The sequence below is a fragment of the Gossypium raimondii genome, chromosome 11, assembly GCF_025698545.1.
Source record: "Gossypium raimondii isolate GPD5lz chromosome 11, ASM2569854v1, whole genome shotgun sequence".
In the NCBI taxonomy this organism is placed as follows: Eukaryota; Viridiplantae; Streptophyta; class Magnoliopsida; order Malvales; family Malvaceae; genus Gossypium; species Gossypium raimondii.
Window position 1 is genome coordinate 61,029,047 of NC_068575.1, and position 13,775 is coordinate 61,042,821.

Genomic DNA, 13,775 nt, shown 5'->3' on the forward strand with positions numbered 1-13,775 from the left:
AGACAAAGAAAAAATGTTCTCTTCAATGGTGAAAGTATCGTAAGACCCAGACCTGCCGAGATACTATTGAGATAAAGGCATTAAACTAGATGACTCGATAATCAATATGAACAGGTTGAACAAGATAGTTAAACTAGATTTCTGATATTTTTATAAACGTTTTAATGATTTATTTAATCAAACCGAAAAATTCATATCCTGACCGGTTCACCCAACCCAATTCCATATCAGATCAACCCAATTCATTCCAAAATGCAAACTTCCAGGTTTCTGCTGTCCCATTCATACTTTGTTTTAAAACCGAACATGTAACCGTTACAACAAAATGTGCGACAATATGCAATTTGCAAACAAATAATACAGCTTTGTGAAAAAAGGGCTAGCCTTTACAATAGAAAATAACCCACCAAATACTCACGTAATCATATTAACAAAAACTCCACTATGAAGGGGAAAACAAAATGCCTAATAATTCATGAAAGTATAACGGTAGCTGCATCCTTAAGGAAGGAAATCCGAACTCGTGCTAGTTAATATTTTCATTCTCTCATACAATCTCGGAGTAGCGATCCCATGTTTTCTAGCACCTGATCTCATATGAACCAGCCTTTGTAATATAGCGAACCCATTCAACTGTGTTATACCCACTCTTTTCCCAGACCTGCAAAATAATTATTAAGTCAATACAGCAACTTTCACCTGAAGGAATCACTTGTCAGAATATATAAATATGCTTACCTTAAGAAACCGGACACGTAAGCCAGAGGCTGTAAACATTGGAACCTGAGAGGAAATTGCAAATAAGTTACATATATGTACTTCACTTGTCTGAAAAGGCAAATATATCCCCTGTTTTAGTCACTCAAAACCGATGTTTCTCATTTTCATGAAATGTAATTAACAAAATAGGACCATGACTCTTCCTTTTATATCCATTGATCATCCAATTATTCCAAGTCCCCCCCACCCCCATCAAATTTCAAATTTTCTGTTAATCTAGCATACACGGCAGTTCAACAATCCTTAAGAGGGCAAGTACGGAAATCTAAAGTAATATAATGAAACTTGAAGAATAATTCAAGAATAGCAATACGTTTTCTATACTTTAGAAAAGATATACAGAGCAAAATAATTCAACATATTTAAGCAGTAAAATGGTAATCAATTTGGGCACCTGAAATTCCATCTGAATTGGAGGCCTTGTCCATGACTTCTTTTCTGCCATCGTGGAAATTAACTCCACTTCTGCGCTCAAGGTTGGTTCTGTTTGTCCAGGGAATTTTCTTATCCTAAAACATTAGATAAATATAACACTGAGCAATTGCAGAAGTCAACCTAGAGATAAAGCATAAGTACAGTGAAAACTACCGAGAACCAGATGGCTGCAGTTAGGGCTGCACCACAAAGGAACCATTTTGGCTGGTCCACTTTATGTGAGACGAAAAGCAGGCAGCCAGAGTTTCAACATAAAAATGGAATAAAGAAGATGCATATATATTAACAAATAAATACACTTACTTCCAAACCAAGCAATCAATAGCAGCTTGGTACTTTGCTCGACCTGATGTTACTTGGAAACTTGTTTTAGCTGTCTGTTTTGGAACAGGAATTTTGATGACAACTCCAAGAGCAAACATCTTTGCTCCAAAGACACTTTTAACCTGAAATATTAATATAAATAAGCCAATTTCAGATCCATCAGCTTTCAAATATGGCCAATTCCAGAATATATGATTACAAACCTTAACATTTACTTCCATTCGTGTTCGACCAAGCTCCTTGATTGTTGGCAATACCCGGAAAGGAAGATTAACTCCCTCAGTGATTCGGTACCTATGCAATCATCAAACATCAAGTCAAGAAGAACATTAATCAAGCATTTATAAAAGAATTATGTACTGTCAAAACATAAAAAACTGAGACCATTATCAACATTTGGTATTCACTTTCAAAATATATATCCAGATTTCTAGGTTCAAGGCATCTACCATGAACTTGAAACACGATAAATAAGGGAGAAGATTTCTAAGCTTACTTCATTAGTTCAAATTCACCATCAGGTGGTACAAAACTAACAGTCTTTTCTGAGTTGAATCTTGTAAGATTTACACACTGATGGAAAGTAACATCGTCCAGCTCAATTGTCTTGCCACTGCAATAAGTAGCCTTGTAAGAGATAGGAATTATAGAGCTCAACTTGCATGCTAGAGTCAAAAGTTGACTTCATGGCAATGAGAGCAGTACATATAACTAGAGTGTATAAAAGTTTACAAATTAGGCAGTTTAATATGAAACCCTTTAGAAAGTTACGTGAAGAATCAAAATTCAATCATAAAAACTGCACCAATGACAAGAAAGTAACCAAGAGGATGATATATGAAGAAGGCAGAGAATAATAGAGTGCAGGAAATTAGAAGCCACCTTTTAGGAGGACGGGATTTAAGTTGTGATTCTTTCTCAAGCCCAATTTTATCATTCAAGCCCAATTTCAGATCAGGCATTCCAGAAAGGAAGCACTTCATAAGAATCTTTCCCGTAACATCACAACGCAAAACACTGCCTGCAATCACCAAATGGTTTATGTTATACAAAGCATACATCAACAGAAACAATTTCCACAACCAGCACCAACCTTTTGAAGACATTAGTAGGTTTACACTTTCCACAATGTCCAGAAACACCTGAAACAAACAAATTTTAATACCATTGAACAGCACCATTCAATAGAGAAAGGCATTTGACAGAACCTAGAAGAAAGATAACCTCATTCTTTTTATAAACAAGTCCCTCTCTTCGCCAGCCAACAGCACCAGTGACTTGTAAAGTTGCATTTGGAACAGGCTTATCTGAAGGCTAATGATTTATTCCAAATGGTAATTGAAAATGGTTAATTACAATGCAACTTTACATAAAAATAAAAGCACAAATTAAACCTACATATGCTGTTTGAGCATTGCCTACACACATCAATCCTCAAATAAAATAATTTGTAATACGCAAAATACAACTTGCCTTGGATGAAAATGGGGACCGAACTCCTTCCTGAGTAATGTAAAGCTTTAAAATTTCAGGAGAAAGATTTTGTGGGTAGCCAAAGTCCATGATCTCTGCAATGATAATGGAGGAATCAAATGCCTATGTTATTTAATTTTCTGTTGTTGTTTTCTTACCGGCAAGAGTCTAAAAGCAATATTCATAATTTCTGCAGCTACAACTAATAATAATACTAGTCAACCTAAGCTTCTTATAACAATCCATGACACCAAGAGTCAAGAATAATAGCTAACCAGCAAATGCAAAATAAAGCACTACAATAGAACATCATCATTCAAGCCAAAAGAAACAGTGTCCAAACATGCTACAAACCAAGTAAGACAATGCACATTGAAGGATAAATATTCAACTGTCACTGAATACATACCATCCAACAATTCATAAATCAGAACAAAATTATTACGAATAGCATCTTCATCAAAAGCGCCACCAAAATATGATTTAAACAAAGCAACAGCCTGCAAAAAAGGAGCAGAAACGCAAGCATCAATTATGACAGAAAAAGAATTGCACATATTTTTTTTTCTAGTGGAATATGAGGCAAACCTCAGTATATTAAACATAAAGAACTACAAATGACTACCTCAACGACAAACTTGAAAGCACAAGCTACATTAGCATTACTGCTGACAACAATTACGATGTATACGTTGCTGATTCTCATGTAAAAGAAAGAGCAACCTCCAATCTGTCTGACAGGACAAGTTCCGAGTTCTTTTGTTTGCATAATGTGCATCCGGAAGGCATCCACCATGTTTCCCCTAAATGAAAAAAATTATACAAATAAAAAATTTCAGCGAAGCTTCATTATTTCACGAAGGGGGAATAAAAAAAACCTAGCCATTCGGAGAAACCTGGATTCACTCTCAGCGAAACTAATTGTATTTGTAAAAAATTAATAGTAGCTGGCCTTGAACTGAAATGAAGAACGCAGATAATTACCCGACATCGTCTCGGTAGAGACGATTGATGAGGACATCGCCGCGAAGATTCAAGAAGTAGATGGCAGAAGCGGCCACCGGCATCTTCGATCCAGTGGGTCGCGTCACACGTTTAATGAATTGAAATCAATAGGTGAAATGACTGGATCGGAGGTTGCTAAGACCGGCGACGTGCCCAGATCTGGCGAAAAAGAGGAATTTCGTGTTCGATTTTTGGTTTGGTGATCAAAGTCTCGGTGAAGAAGATAATTTTCAAAAAGGACAAAAAATTAAAAGAACTTTAGTATTGTTCGCTGTTGGACTTGGAAGGAAACAAGGGTCAGGTCAGAGGGACATTTCTGTCTTTTCAAATATTTAGAAAAGTAGCTAGATTACCGGAAAAAATAATAATACGAGTAATTTAGTAAAAAATGAATTTTACTTTGGTTAAAAACATGCCAAATTCACTTCCCGCTTTATAAATTTAGAATTTAGTTTATATATTTTTATTTTGGTTCAATTATTAGTGTCACATTTTAAAATAAGTTGTAATCATATAATTAAAAATATGATATTGTAATAAATTTAAATTTAACAAAATAAATTTAATTATATTAACAGTTGGACCTAAATTTTAGAATTTGAAAAATAAAGAGATTTAAATTCTTAAAAATAACAATATAGAGACTAAATTTCAAATTTTCAATGAGTATAAAGACTTATAACACATTTTAACATTTTACTTGTCCTGCATAACTTAGTAAGGGAAACCGGAAATTAATTCATGGAACTTGTTATACCAAAATAGTAGTTAATATTTGGTTAGCTATTGTCATGTTACGTTCGTAGTCATTAGAAGAAAGAAAAATTTGTTAGTCAATTATTACAGGTTTTGGACCTTACGGGTTCTTTTGGATGAGCACTTATCTTCAATACGGCGCATTTAGTCTTTTTTATCTCACACTGTAAAACCGCTACAATATCTAATTTTACCGACACTGTTATTTTTACACTAATCACAACTAAGAAAAAATGATGTAATTCAAAATGAAGGGTTGGAATTTCCATGATTATTCTCCTGCATTCTTTTTTTACCTGGAAATATCGTACTTTCATTCAAGAATCCTAATTGATTTAAGCGTAACACCCTTTTATTCATTGTTTCCTTGCAGGGCGAATAACCTAACAATTATTTCATTAGTAATCTCAATAAAACAGAAACAACATTACAAGTAGGGTCCAATTCAAAAGATACAAATAAATATCATGTGTGTACAAGAACGATAGATTATCAAATATATTTTAATATTTATCCTAATAAAAATATCACCCCCACCCTAAACTCATTACTCAACTGCTTTAGGTTTTATTTGGTGGCTATTTTGCTTTTTTAATTTGACAAAAATTGCTGTGAAATGATTTTATTGGTATAAATGTGACTCAATTGAGCTTTGGCTTAGAAGCTCCAATCTGATTGGAAATTTTATACTACATGTCTTATAAAATAGCCCAAAATTGAAAAAAAAAAAAAAAAAAACACCCTAGGGGAGCAGGGCCCAACCGGATTCGAACCGGTGACCACTTGATCTGCAGTCAAATGCTCTACCACTGAGCTATGGACCCTGTCAACTTAAAAGTTAAACAAAAACTAGATATAAAATATTCATTTTTAAGTTTATTTGGTTCAAACACAAACCAAAAACTACCATTAAGAAAAAGAATCGTCTTAGAGATCCCTCCTAATAAAATTTAAACAAACTAGGTATTTTTATTCATTAATGGTATATACCAGTCTGTCCATAATATATAGCCTTCATTGCCATAGAATGTCATTTGCATGTCCCGAATAAGGCGACATGCATCCTATACGACCGAGATCATCAAAATGCTCGCTTTCCCCGAAATTCGAGTACGGACTTTGGTTTAAGCTTGGGAACCCATACTGTGGGAAGTACTGAGCTGCTGATTCACATATTTGTGGATAATCCTGCAATTAAGTCCATGTACAAATGGTTAGGCAAAACATAAAGAAACTTGAATCTTCAAGTTCCATTTTTCTTCAGGACAAGTTATATGTACACCTTTGAAGAATCAAAAACTACATCAGGTGAGGCCCAAAAGCTGGCAGGATCGGTATCGACGGAATGACGGGTCTCGTTGTTAGGGTAACTTGTTTGGCACGAAATGGTGCTTAAATGCTCGTTACAGTTCCTTGTGATGGAAGTAAGCTCCACATTTGTTGAACTGCTTCCTATACTCATTTCCTTTGGCTTTCCATCATTCCTTTTCACAACACGGCACAAGGCGAAAGCACTTGATCCAAGAGAAGGCTCATCGGACAGCCGGTACTCGTGCATAGCCCAATCGGTTCGATCACCTAAAGGTGCACGCCCTCGGTAGAAAACCAGGGTCTTACGATAGCCGGTCACGGCAGGTTGACACACCACTTTCCTGTCTTTCCCTGTTGCTTTCCAATAGCCAGCTTTGGTGGCTCGATTCGTTCTCGAGCCATTCGGGTACTTTCGATCCCTTGGACAAAAAAAGAACCACTCCATATCTCGTTTCGGAAGGAAAGACTTCTCTGCAAAAGCAATTCATTTTTTTTAGATTTTCCATCAAACTTGTGAAAATGAAAGTGAAACACGAGAAGACAAATCAGAGGATTCAATTGGTCGACTCAGTGCTATTTTTCTTTATGTGCAAAATTTGTTTCATTGGAAAATAAAAGACACGTGGTTGAAGTTTGAATAGGTTCTTCGCAGTAGGTCCTAACGTCCCATGTGAATAAAGGAACTGTTCTAACAAAAAAAAGAGGTTAATATAACTTTTAGACCCTGAAGTTAACAATTATATTCACTTTGGTACCTGAATTTGGCAACTAAGTCCATTTTGATCGCTGAACTTGGGAAATGTAAAAGTTTGATGGAATCCAAGTTTAGGGACCAAAATAGACTTATTTCCAAGTTTATATGCCAAAGTGAACATAATTTTCAAGTTCAGGGACTAAAATTTATACTAACCAAAAAAGCCAAAACTACCCAAAACAAACACAAACATGAACATGAAACTTGATAATCTTCAAGAGAACCAACTTTTTTAATGCTATATTTCTTCAAATTTCGATTACGAAGGTTTAAAAAAGAACAAAAAAACATAAAGAAAAAGTACCTGGCAACTCCCAAGGATCAAACTTGTACAAATCGAGGACGGGGATGACTTCAAGTTCAATTTCAAGCCCTTCATTTTTTCTTTTCAGGTAATACCCTACCAACTCTTCATCTGTGGGATGGAACCGAAAACCTGGTGGCAATAATGCTCCTTCCATTTTATCTGCTACCAGAGGTTTTAGAATTTAAAGGGAATAAATTAATTGATTCAAAAAAAAAAAAAACTAGCAATTAGAGCAGAAAGTTATGGACTTTGCTGCTAAATGCCATGGCTGTATCAGTTGATGAAAATCTGGGAAAACCCAAAAGTAAAAGCTTAATGGAAGAATCATTGCTGGAAAATTAATTGTACCCTAAAAGGCAAATTTATGTCTTTCCTTGAAATTAAGCAAATCTTTTGAGAATGAACTAAGCTAGGCAGCAAAGAATTTGAGTAGACTAATAGTAGAGGCGGGGGTGTCTGAGTCTGAACTCTGAAATATAATGCTTAAATTAGTTAGACAAGGCATTGAGTTCCGAGAGATTTGCTTGTCTGAAAATTTCACGGGCTTGACCCCACTTACCTGACTTAGTTTTCAAGAAAATTACTGTAATGCACGCACACTAATCGATAATTTTTGTGATTCGAATTCATGTGGTGAACATGAAAATAAATAATTTTACCGGGATGATGAAAGAAACCTCTATAATAGTGGTATTTTGTCCCTTTTATTAAGAAGTTGAGTAAATTAATTTATATACGTTATACTAAAAAATAAATTGATCATTTTGTTAAATGTTTTATTTATTTTATTGTTAAAATTTAATCTTTATACATCAATATAATAAACATGTGATAAGTCACGTATCATTATTTAATTACCTCGTTAAATAGATAAATTTTAATAATACAAATAAATAAATTTTAACTAAGTTAATAAAAAATTATTTATTGAATAGAAGATACATATTACAATATGTCTCTTATTATTTTTAGGGTTTGTGATTTGATTGGGTAAAATAAATTTGTGGGGTACATGATTCAACAACACGTACAGATCTCTTAATTTTATAGCTAGAAAAGAAATGCAAATAGCTTGTTATAAACGATAATAAACGTTACAATGATGTAAACTTTACATGGAAAGGGGGGAACTATGGAAGATTTTATTGTAATCTTTTGTCGACATCCAATTTAATTTCCAAACCACCTTTATCTCAACACTTTATCGAAAAAGGTGCAGTTTTTCCGATGATTGATTTAACGAATTTAGGTTTTTCCCTGGTCACGTCATTTTAGGGCATGCTATATATATATTTTTTATTTGTATCGATCGAGTTTTAATTTAGTTGGTATTTGTATTGCTATTAATACGGAGAATGTAAGTTTAAATAAGTTGAAACATATTATCATCTGCTATGAATAATTCTAAATATTGTATCAAAATATAAAAATTAAAAATCGTGATAATACTCTTATATGAGAAGAAGCAAAGAGAAAATATCCCAACTCCAAAAAGAAATTGTTATATTGAGTCAAACAAGTTTGAATGTGCATTTTTATATTTTAAGTTCATAAAGTTAAAGATAATTATATAGCACAAACCCAGTTAATAAAATGATAAATATTAAAAACCTAAGATAATATATTATAAATAAATTTCATTTATGAATCCTCTTCATTATCTCTATTTTTTTATAAAAATAACACTATTTAAATTTAATGATTCAACATCTCTTTAGATTTATTCACATAATATCAAACCGCACCGACCATCTCTCCAAACTCCTTATCAAATATTCATTTAATTTTACAATATATATTATTATTTTCTCTTATTATGTGAGCTGAAACAAGAAAAATAATTACCCTTGTAGATAATAATTGTATGAATAATATTATATGTGCACTGATTAATAACATAATATCTCATAATTGAAGAAAATAAAGATTCATAATTAAATATTAATTATAATTATTTTTAGAGTTTAAAGTTTAAGACTTAAATTTAAACTTTTGTATGCTTAATAATTATATTTAAATAAACTTTTAATATTATATTTTTCTTTTGTTTTATTTGGAGATGAAATGATAGAGTATTGTTATTCATTGATATTGCATGGCATTAAAAGTGCACCAAATATTATACTACAATTGTGAAGTGAAAATTTAGTATCATTTTATGTATCTTTTTAGGATTTACTAATTTATATATTTGTTAGTTCTAAAGGATTTATAAAAAAGAGATTTATCATATTATAGTTATTATAGTCGTTGAACCCCATGTGATGGTCCAATGGTTAAGAATGTTCATCGTTCTCGGTGTGGCCTAGATTTGAGTCACGCTAGTTGCGTGGTGGCGAGAAACATGGACACAATGGCCCATTTATCTGTTGTAGAAAATAGAATCTTTTGCACTAGTTCTTTAAATACAACATGATCAATCACATTATGTGTAGAAATTTCTACCTACCAAAACAAGAAAGAAATTTATTTCTTGTAAATTTACATATTAATGAATCTCCCATGATTTGTACAATTTAAAATGCGTATCCCCTTTTGAAGAAAAACATCAATAAGGAAAAAGTTTTGCGCTAATCAAATGTATCTTACAACTTTTGTAAAATGAGGAAGCTTGGTCAATTGAATATGTTCTTAGAGATGAAAACATGGAAGTTGATAGTATTACCAAGCTGGCTTTTAGTAAGGAGAAGGCCTTATAGTTACATGAAACCTCCTTAATTTTGATGTCTTTCTAATATTTTGTAATGTTATTTATTTTCACAAAAAAGAAAAGAAAAAATATGTAAAATTATATGTTTCAGATCTAAATACATATATTCTCAACGTAGAAGGCATGTTTGATAAACTGAAAAAAATTTGACTTTTGGTATTGAATTTTATATTATAAAATTGTTTGATATATTAGTAAAATTAAGCATGGAATATAGTTATTTTGTTGGTAATAGTAAGTCGTGATTTCTAAAAATTTATTATTTTATAATTTTAATCTTATTAATACGATGTTTTTATTTTATTTTGAAGATCTCGACATTTGTTAATATATATTTATGTTCAAGCTGGTGATTGCCCCTCTCAACAGTCATCTCCAAGATTCAAACTTAGGTCTTCCCTTTGGGAGTACAATGCACCTTACCATTGCATTATTTAACCACTTGTTGTTATAGTGTTCGGTGTTATTAAGATATAATATTGTAAATTTGCAATACATTAACAAGTAGCCTAAATTACATTTTATATCCAAGATAACTTCAAGGTTACATGTGTGTGTTAATAATCCTATTAATTAATTGGTATTGTTCCATAAAATTTTATATATTATTCTAAACGTTGCGTTTAAAGTTTTATTAAAAAAATCATCGGAGCACGAAAAAGAAAATAACTTGCGGATAATAAATTACCAGTTCGTCTTTGCTTGTCTTCTGCTAACTTGGTCGACTTTGCTGCTTAGCCCTTAATTGACCTCAAAAGTAAAAAAAATCAACCTCCCATGCATATAGAGAGAGAGAGAGGTCGAAACTTGTTGAATGATGACTAAAAGAAAATGAATAATCCCAATATGTTGTAGTTATTATCATAAGGCCTTCCATTAATATCTATATAGAGAGAGAGAGGTCGAAAATTCATAAAGTTGATTATGATTTGACGGCTCAAAAAGATTTTAAAACATGAAAAGACTACGCACATTGACGCACAACTAATCGAGGTTTGATTTGTGTTTTAAAAAATTCTACCTCAAAAAAAGAACTTTCAAAATCACCTATGTTTTTTTATGTCTTACTTTCATTTTAGGGTTAATATATATTAACAAAATACGTGACTCATCAAAGCTTGGCAACTTTTGAGTATAATGTTGAGGTACATTTCGTTTCTAGTCATAAATCATTTGTTTCAATTCAAATTTTAACACGGGTTAATTGTTTTGATGCGTTTTAATCTATTTTAATTGAGTAATACGAGATGTTGATTTTTTAATTCTTTTATAATTATATTAAAATATTTAATACACTGTGAGTGAGTGGAGCTTTTAGACTCTATGAATAGGGTTAGGGGTTGACAAATGCCATGTAGGGGTATAATAAAATATTAAAAATAAATAAAGATTTAAAAGAAAGATATGTGGCAATTTTTAAAACAAAAATAATAATATTAATGCACCAAATACTAACCCTTTAAATTATATAATTGAGATGGTGTTGACGTTGGTGTTATTAAGTCCGTCACCTTTATAATCGTATCAAATTATACATTTCGTTCTAGTCATAAATCAAAATTATTAAGTGTTTTTTGTTTTGTTTCAATTAGAATTTCAACATGTTTTAATTGTTTGGATGTGTTTTAATCTATTTTAATTTCAGTAATACGAGATGTTGATGTTTTAAGTTGATATTTATTTTTTTGTTTTGGGGTTGAAAATATCCTACTAAATCAAAATTGAATTAAATAATTTTAAATATTTTATTAAATTTAATTATAAATATATATAAATATTAACATAAATGATATATTATTAATTTTAAAATGGTAAAATGGACTATTTGATTGGCCAGGAGTTATGCTAAGCTCAATAAAAGGTTTAAATTTTGACTCAAAACTTAACCAATTTAAATTTGAGATAAAATTAAACTCATTTCGCTATTAAAAATAAGAATAATATCAAATTTTGGAAATTAATGAATTTCTTCAATTATTGAGAATTGAGTATCTTGATTTAAAGATTAATTTGATAATATGACAAACTATTGAAATTAGAGGTGCTTATGGGTCGGGCCAAGTCGGGCCCATAAAAAATTTCGGCCCATGTCCTAGGTCTGGGCTCAGCCCGACCTGAAATATGGGCCTAAAATTTTGTCCATGCCAGGCCTGGGAAAAATTCCTAAGCTCGAGCCTGGCCCGGCTCGGCCCATTTTTTAAATAAATACTAAAAATTTATTTTAAAAAAATAAAAATATTTTAAAATTAAAAAAATAAAATATATATTTATTATATATTCGGGCCGGGTCCGGGCCAAAAAAGTGGTGCCCGAGGCCTGGCCCGTTTTCTAAACGGGCCTCATTTTTTGTACAAACTTATATTTCGGGCCTATATTCTTACCCGAACCCTCCCATATTTCGGGCGGGCCATTAGGCCGGGCCGAGCCTGGCCACCTGGCCCATGATGACCTCTAATTGGAATCAATAAAAAATACACGTTGTCTTGTCTTGTACTTATTTGGGGACATTTAGGAAGATAGATGAAAGAGACCCCATCTCCAATTTATGCAAATAAGACGATTAACACGTCAAATGTTTTTGACATCGACATCTCTTTAAAAATTTGCACCTCATTGCAATATAAACTTGAAAGTTTAGTCATATAGTAAGTAACTTTGTTATGGCCTCTTGAAATATGTCGAAGATGAACTCTCCAATCACGACCTAAGAATTGGTGAATTAGACACAACTTCGACATCCTACTATTTGTAGCACCACTTGTTAGAATAGCTTCAACTATCAAAGCATTACCACACTCCACCTCTACTCGTCTAAAACCAAAATCCCAAGTTATCTTTAGACCTTCAAAAATAGCTTTAGTCTCAATCTTAAACATCGATTCCTCCCCAGTTGGCATAATGAATCCACTAATCCATCTAGCACAATGATCTCGGAACACCCCTCCAATCGAAGCAGAGCCATTAGGAACTGAAACTACACCATCAGTGTTGAGTTTTATCCACCCTCATTCCGATGCCATCCAAGAAGCGCCTACTATTCTTTAATTTTAATGGTGCTTTGATTGTATTGATATGGTTGAGCTTTTATAATTTAAATGGTTAAAACTGGGGTTTTATAGTAGATTTATTTTAACTTGAATCTCATTATATATGGATTATATCTAGATCTATTTTGATAGTTATTAATTTGTTACACAGTTTTTTAAGGAAATAATTTTTACAAGTGCAATTATAATGTAAATACAAGTACACATTTGAATATTTACAAAGTAAAATCAAGCTATTACTACGTACAGACAGACGAAGAACCAAAAATGATCCGAACTAAAACCTATACATGCACAATTGTGCATAATGAGACTAGAGACTCACTCATGCACACAATTATATATGGTGAGACTCAAACATCAATACTCAAGACCCAACGTCTCAATCTTTATCAATAGTGTCAAAGTTTCATTCGCATTAATCCGTTGTATTTTATATTGTTTGAGTTTGTGTATTATTTATATTTATAAATCAAAATTTTAACAATTCTTCAAATTAAGACATACAAGAAAATAACTAAAAAAGATAGTTTTAATATGAGGATACTTCTATTTTTATGTAAAATATTTTATAAATATAATTTTACGTAATAATTTAATTAATTAATTTCTGAATGAAGAAAAAAAAGAGAGATATGAATTGACTAAATTAGTCATCTCAAAAAAGGAGAAATGACAAGTCATGGATGGAAAACCGAAAGAAAATAAGTGATAATGTTAACACTACACCAAACCTATTAAGGAGTGACTAAATTTGAGTGAGCCAACCAAAAAGTGACGTGGGATGGATTCAGTTTGAGTGCACCTTTCAAATACAATGACGGCGTCCTATTTCATTTGAAAAAGTTAATATTGGGTTAATCGAAATTTATA

At 32.1% G+C, this 13,775-nt stretch overlaps 2 protein-coding genes and 1 non-coding gene across 3 annotated transcripts; all 3 read right to left on the reverse strand.

Annotated features, from left to right (window-relative positions):
• Positions 1-245: 245 nt before the first annotated feature.
• Positions 246-4,261, reverse strand: LOC105801991 (AP-2 complex subunit mu). Its single transcript, XM_012633381.2, has 13 exons — positions 3,997-4,261; positions 3,638-3,815; positions 3,422-3,512; positions 3,013-3,107; positions 2,764-2,853; positions 2,633-2,681; positions 2,422-2,560; positions 2,036-2,152; positions 1,743-1,833; positions 1,519-1,661; positions 1,175-1,289; positions 739-783; positions 246-661 (listed from the first exon to the last, which is right to left on the reverse strand). Exons 1-13 carry the CDS (start codon positions 4,077-4,079, stop codon positions 581-583), a joined length of 1,317 nt encoding a protein of 438 aa, XP_012488835.1. The 5' UTR covers positions 4,080-4,261; the 3' UTR covers positions 246-580.
• A 1,264-nt stretch (positions 4,262-5,525) lies between these two features.
• Positions 5,526-5,597, reverse strand: TRNAC-GCA (transfer RNA cysteine (anticodon GCA)). Its single transcript has one exon. It is a non-coding gene; the product is annotated as a tRNA-Cys (tRNA).
• Positions 5,552-7,591, reverse strand: LOC105801992 (NAC domain-containing protein 71). Its single transcript, XM_012633385.2, has 3 exons — positions 7,143-7,591; positions 6,056-6,555; positions 5,552-5,961 (listed from the first exon to the last, which is right to left on the reverse strand). Exons 1-3 carry the CDS (start codon positions 7,297-7,299, stop codon positions 5,788-5,790), a joined length of 831 nt encoding a protein of 276 aa, XP_012488839.1. The 5' UTR covers positions 7,300-7,591; the 3' UTR covers positions 5,552-5,787.
• Between the last annotated feature and the right edge of the window lie 6,184 nt (positions 7,592-13,775).

Coding starts and splice junctions, on each gene's coding strand:
- LOC105801992 (XM_012633385.2), bottom strand. CDS start 7,299: ATGGAAGGAGCATTATTGCCACCAGGTTTTCGGTTCCATCCCACAGAT. Junction 6,556..7,142: donor TGATCCTTGGGAGTTGCCAG/GTACTTTTTCTT, acceptor TTGCTTTTGCAG/AGAAGTCTTTCCTTCCGAAA. Junction 5,962..6,055: donor TAGTTTTTGATTCTTCAAAG/GTGTACATATAA, acceptor ACTTAATTGCAG/GATTATCCACAAATATGTGA.
- LOC105801991 (XM_012633381.2), bottom strand. CDS start 4,079: ATGCCGGTGGCCGCTTCTGCCATCTACTTCTTGAATCTTCGCGGCGAT. Junction 3,513..3,637: donor CTTTCAAGTTTGTCGTTGAG/GTAGTCATTTGT, acceptor CCTTTTTTGCAG/GCTGTTGCTTTGTTTAAATC. Junction 2,561..2,632: donor CCTACTAATGTCTTCAAAAG/GTTGGTGCTGGT, acceptor TGGTGATTGCAG/GCAGTGTTTTGCGTTGTGAT.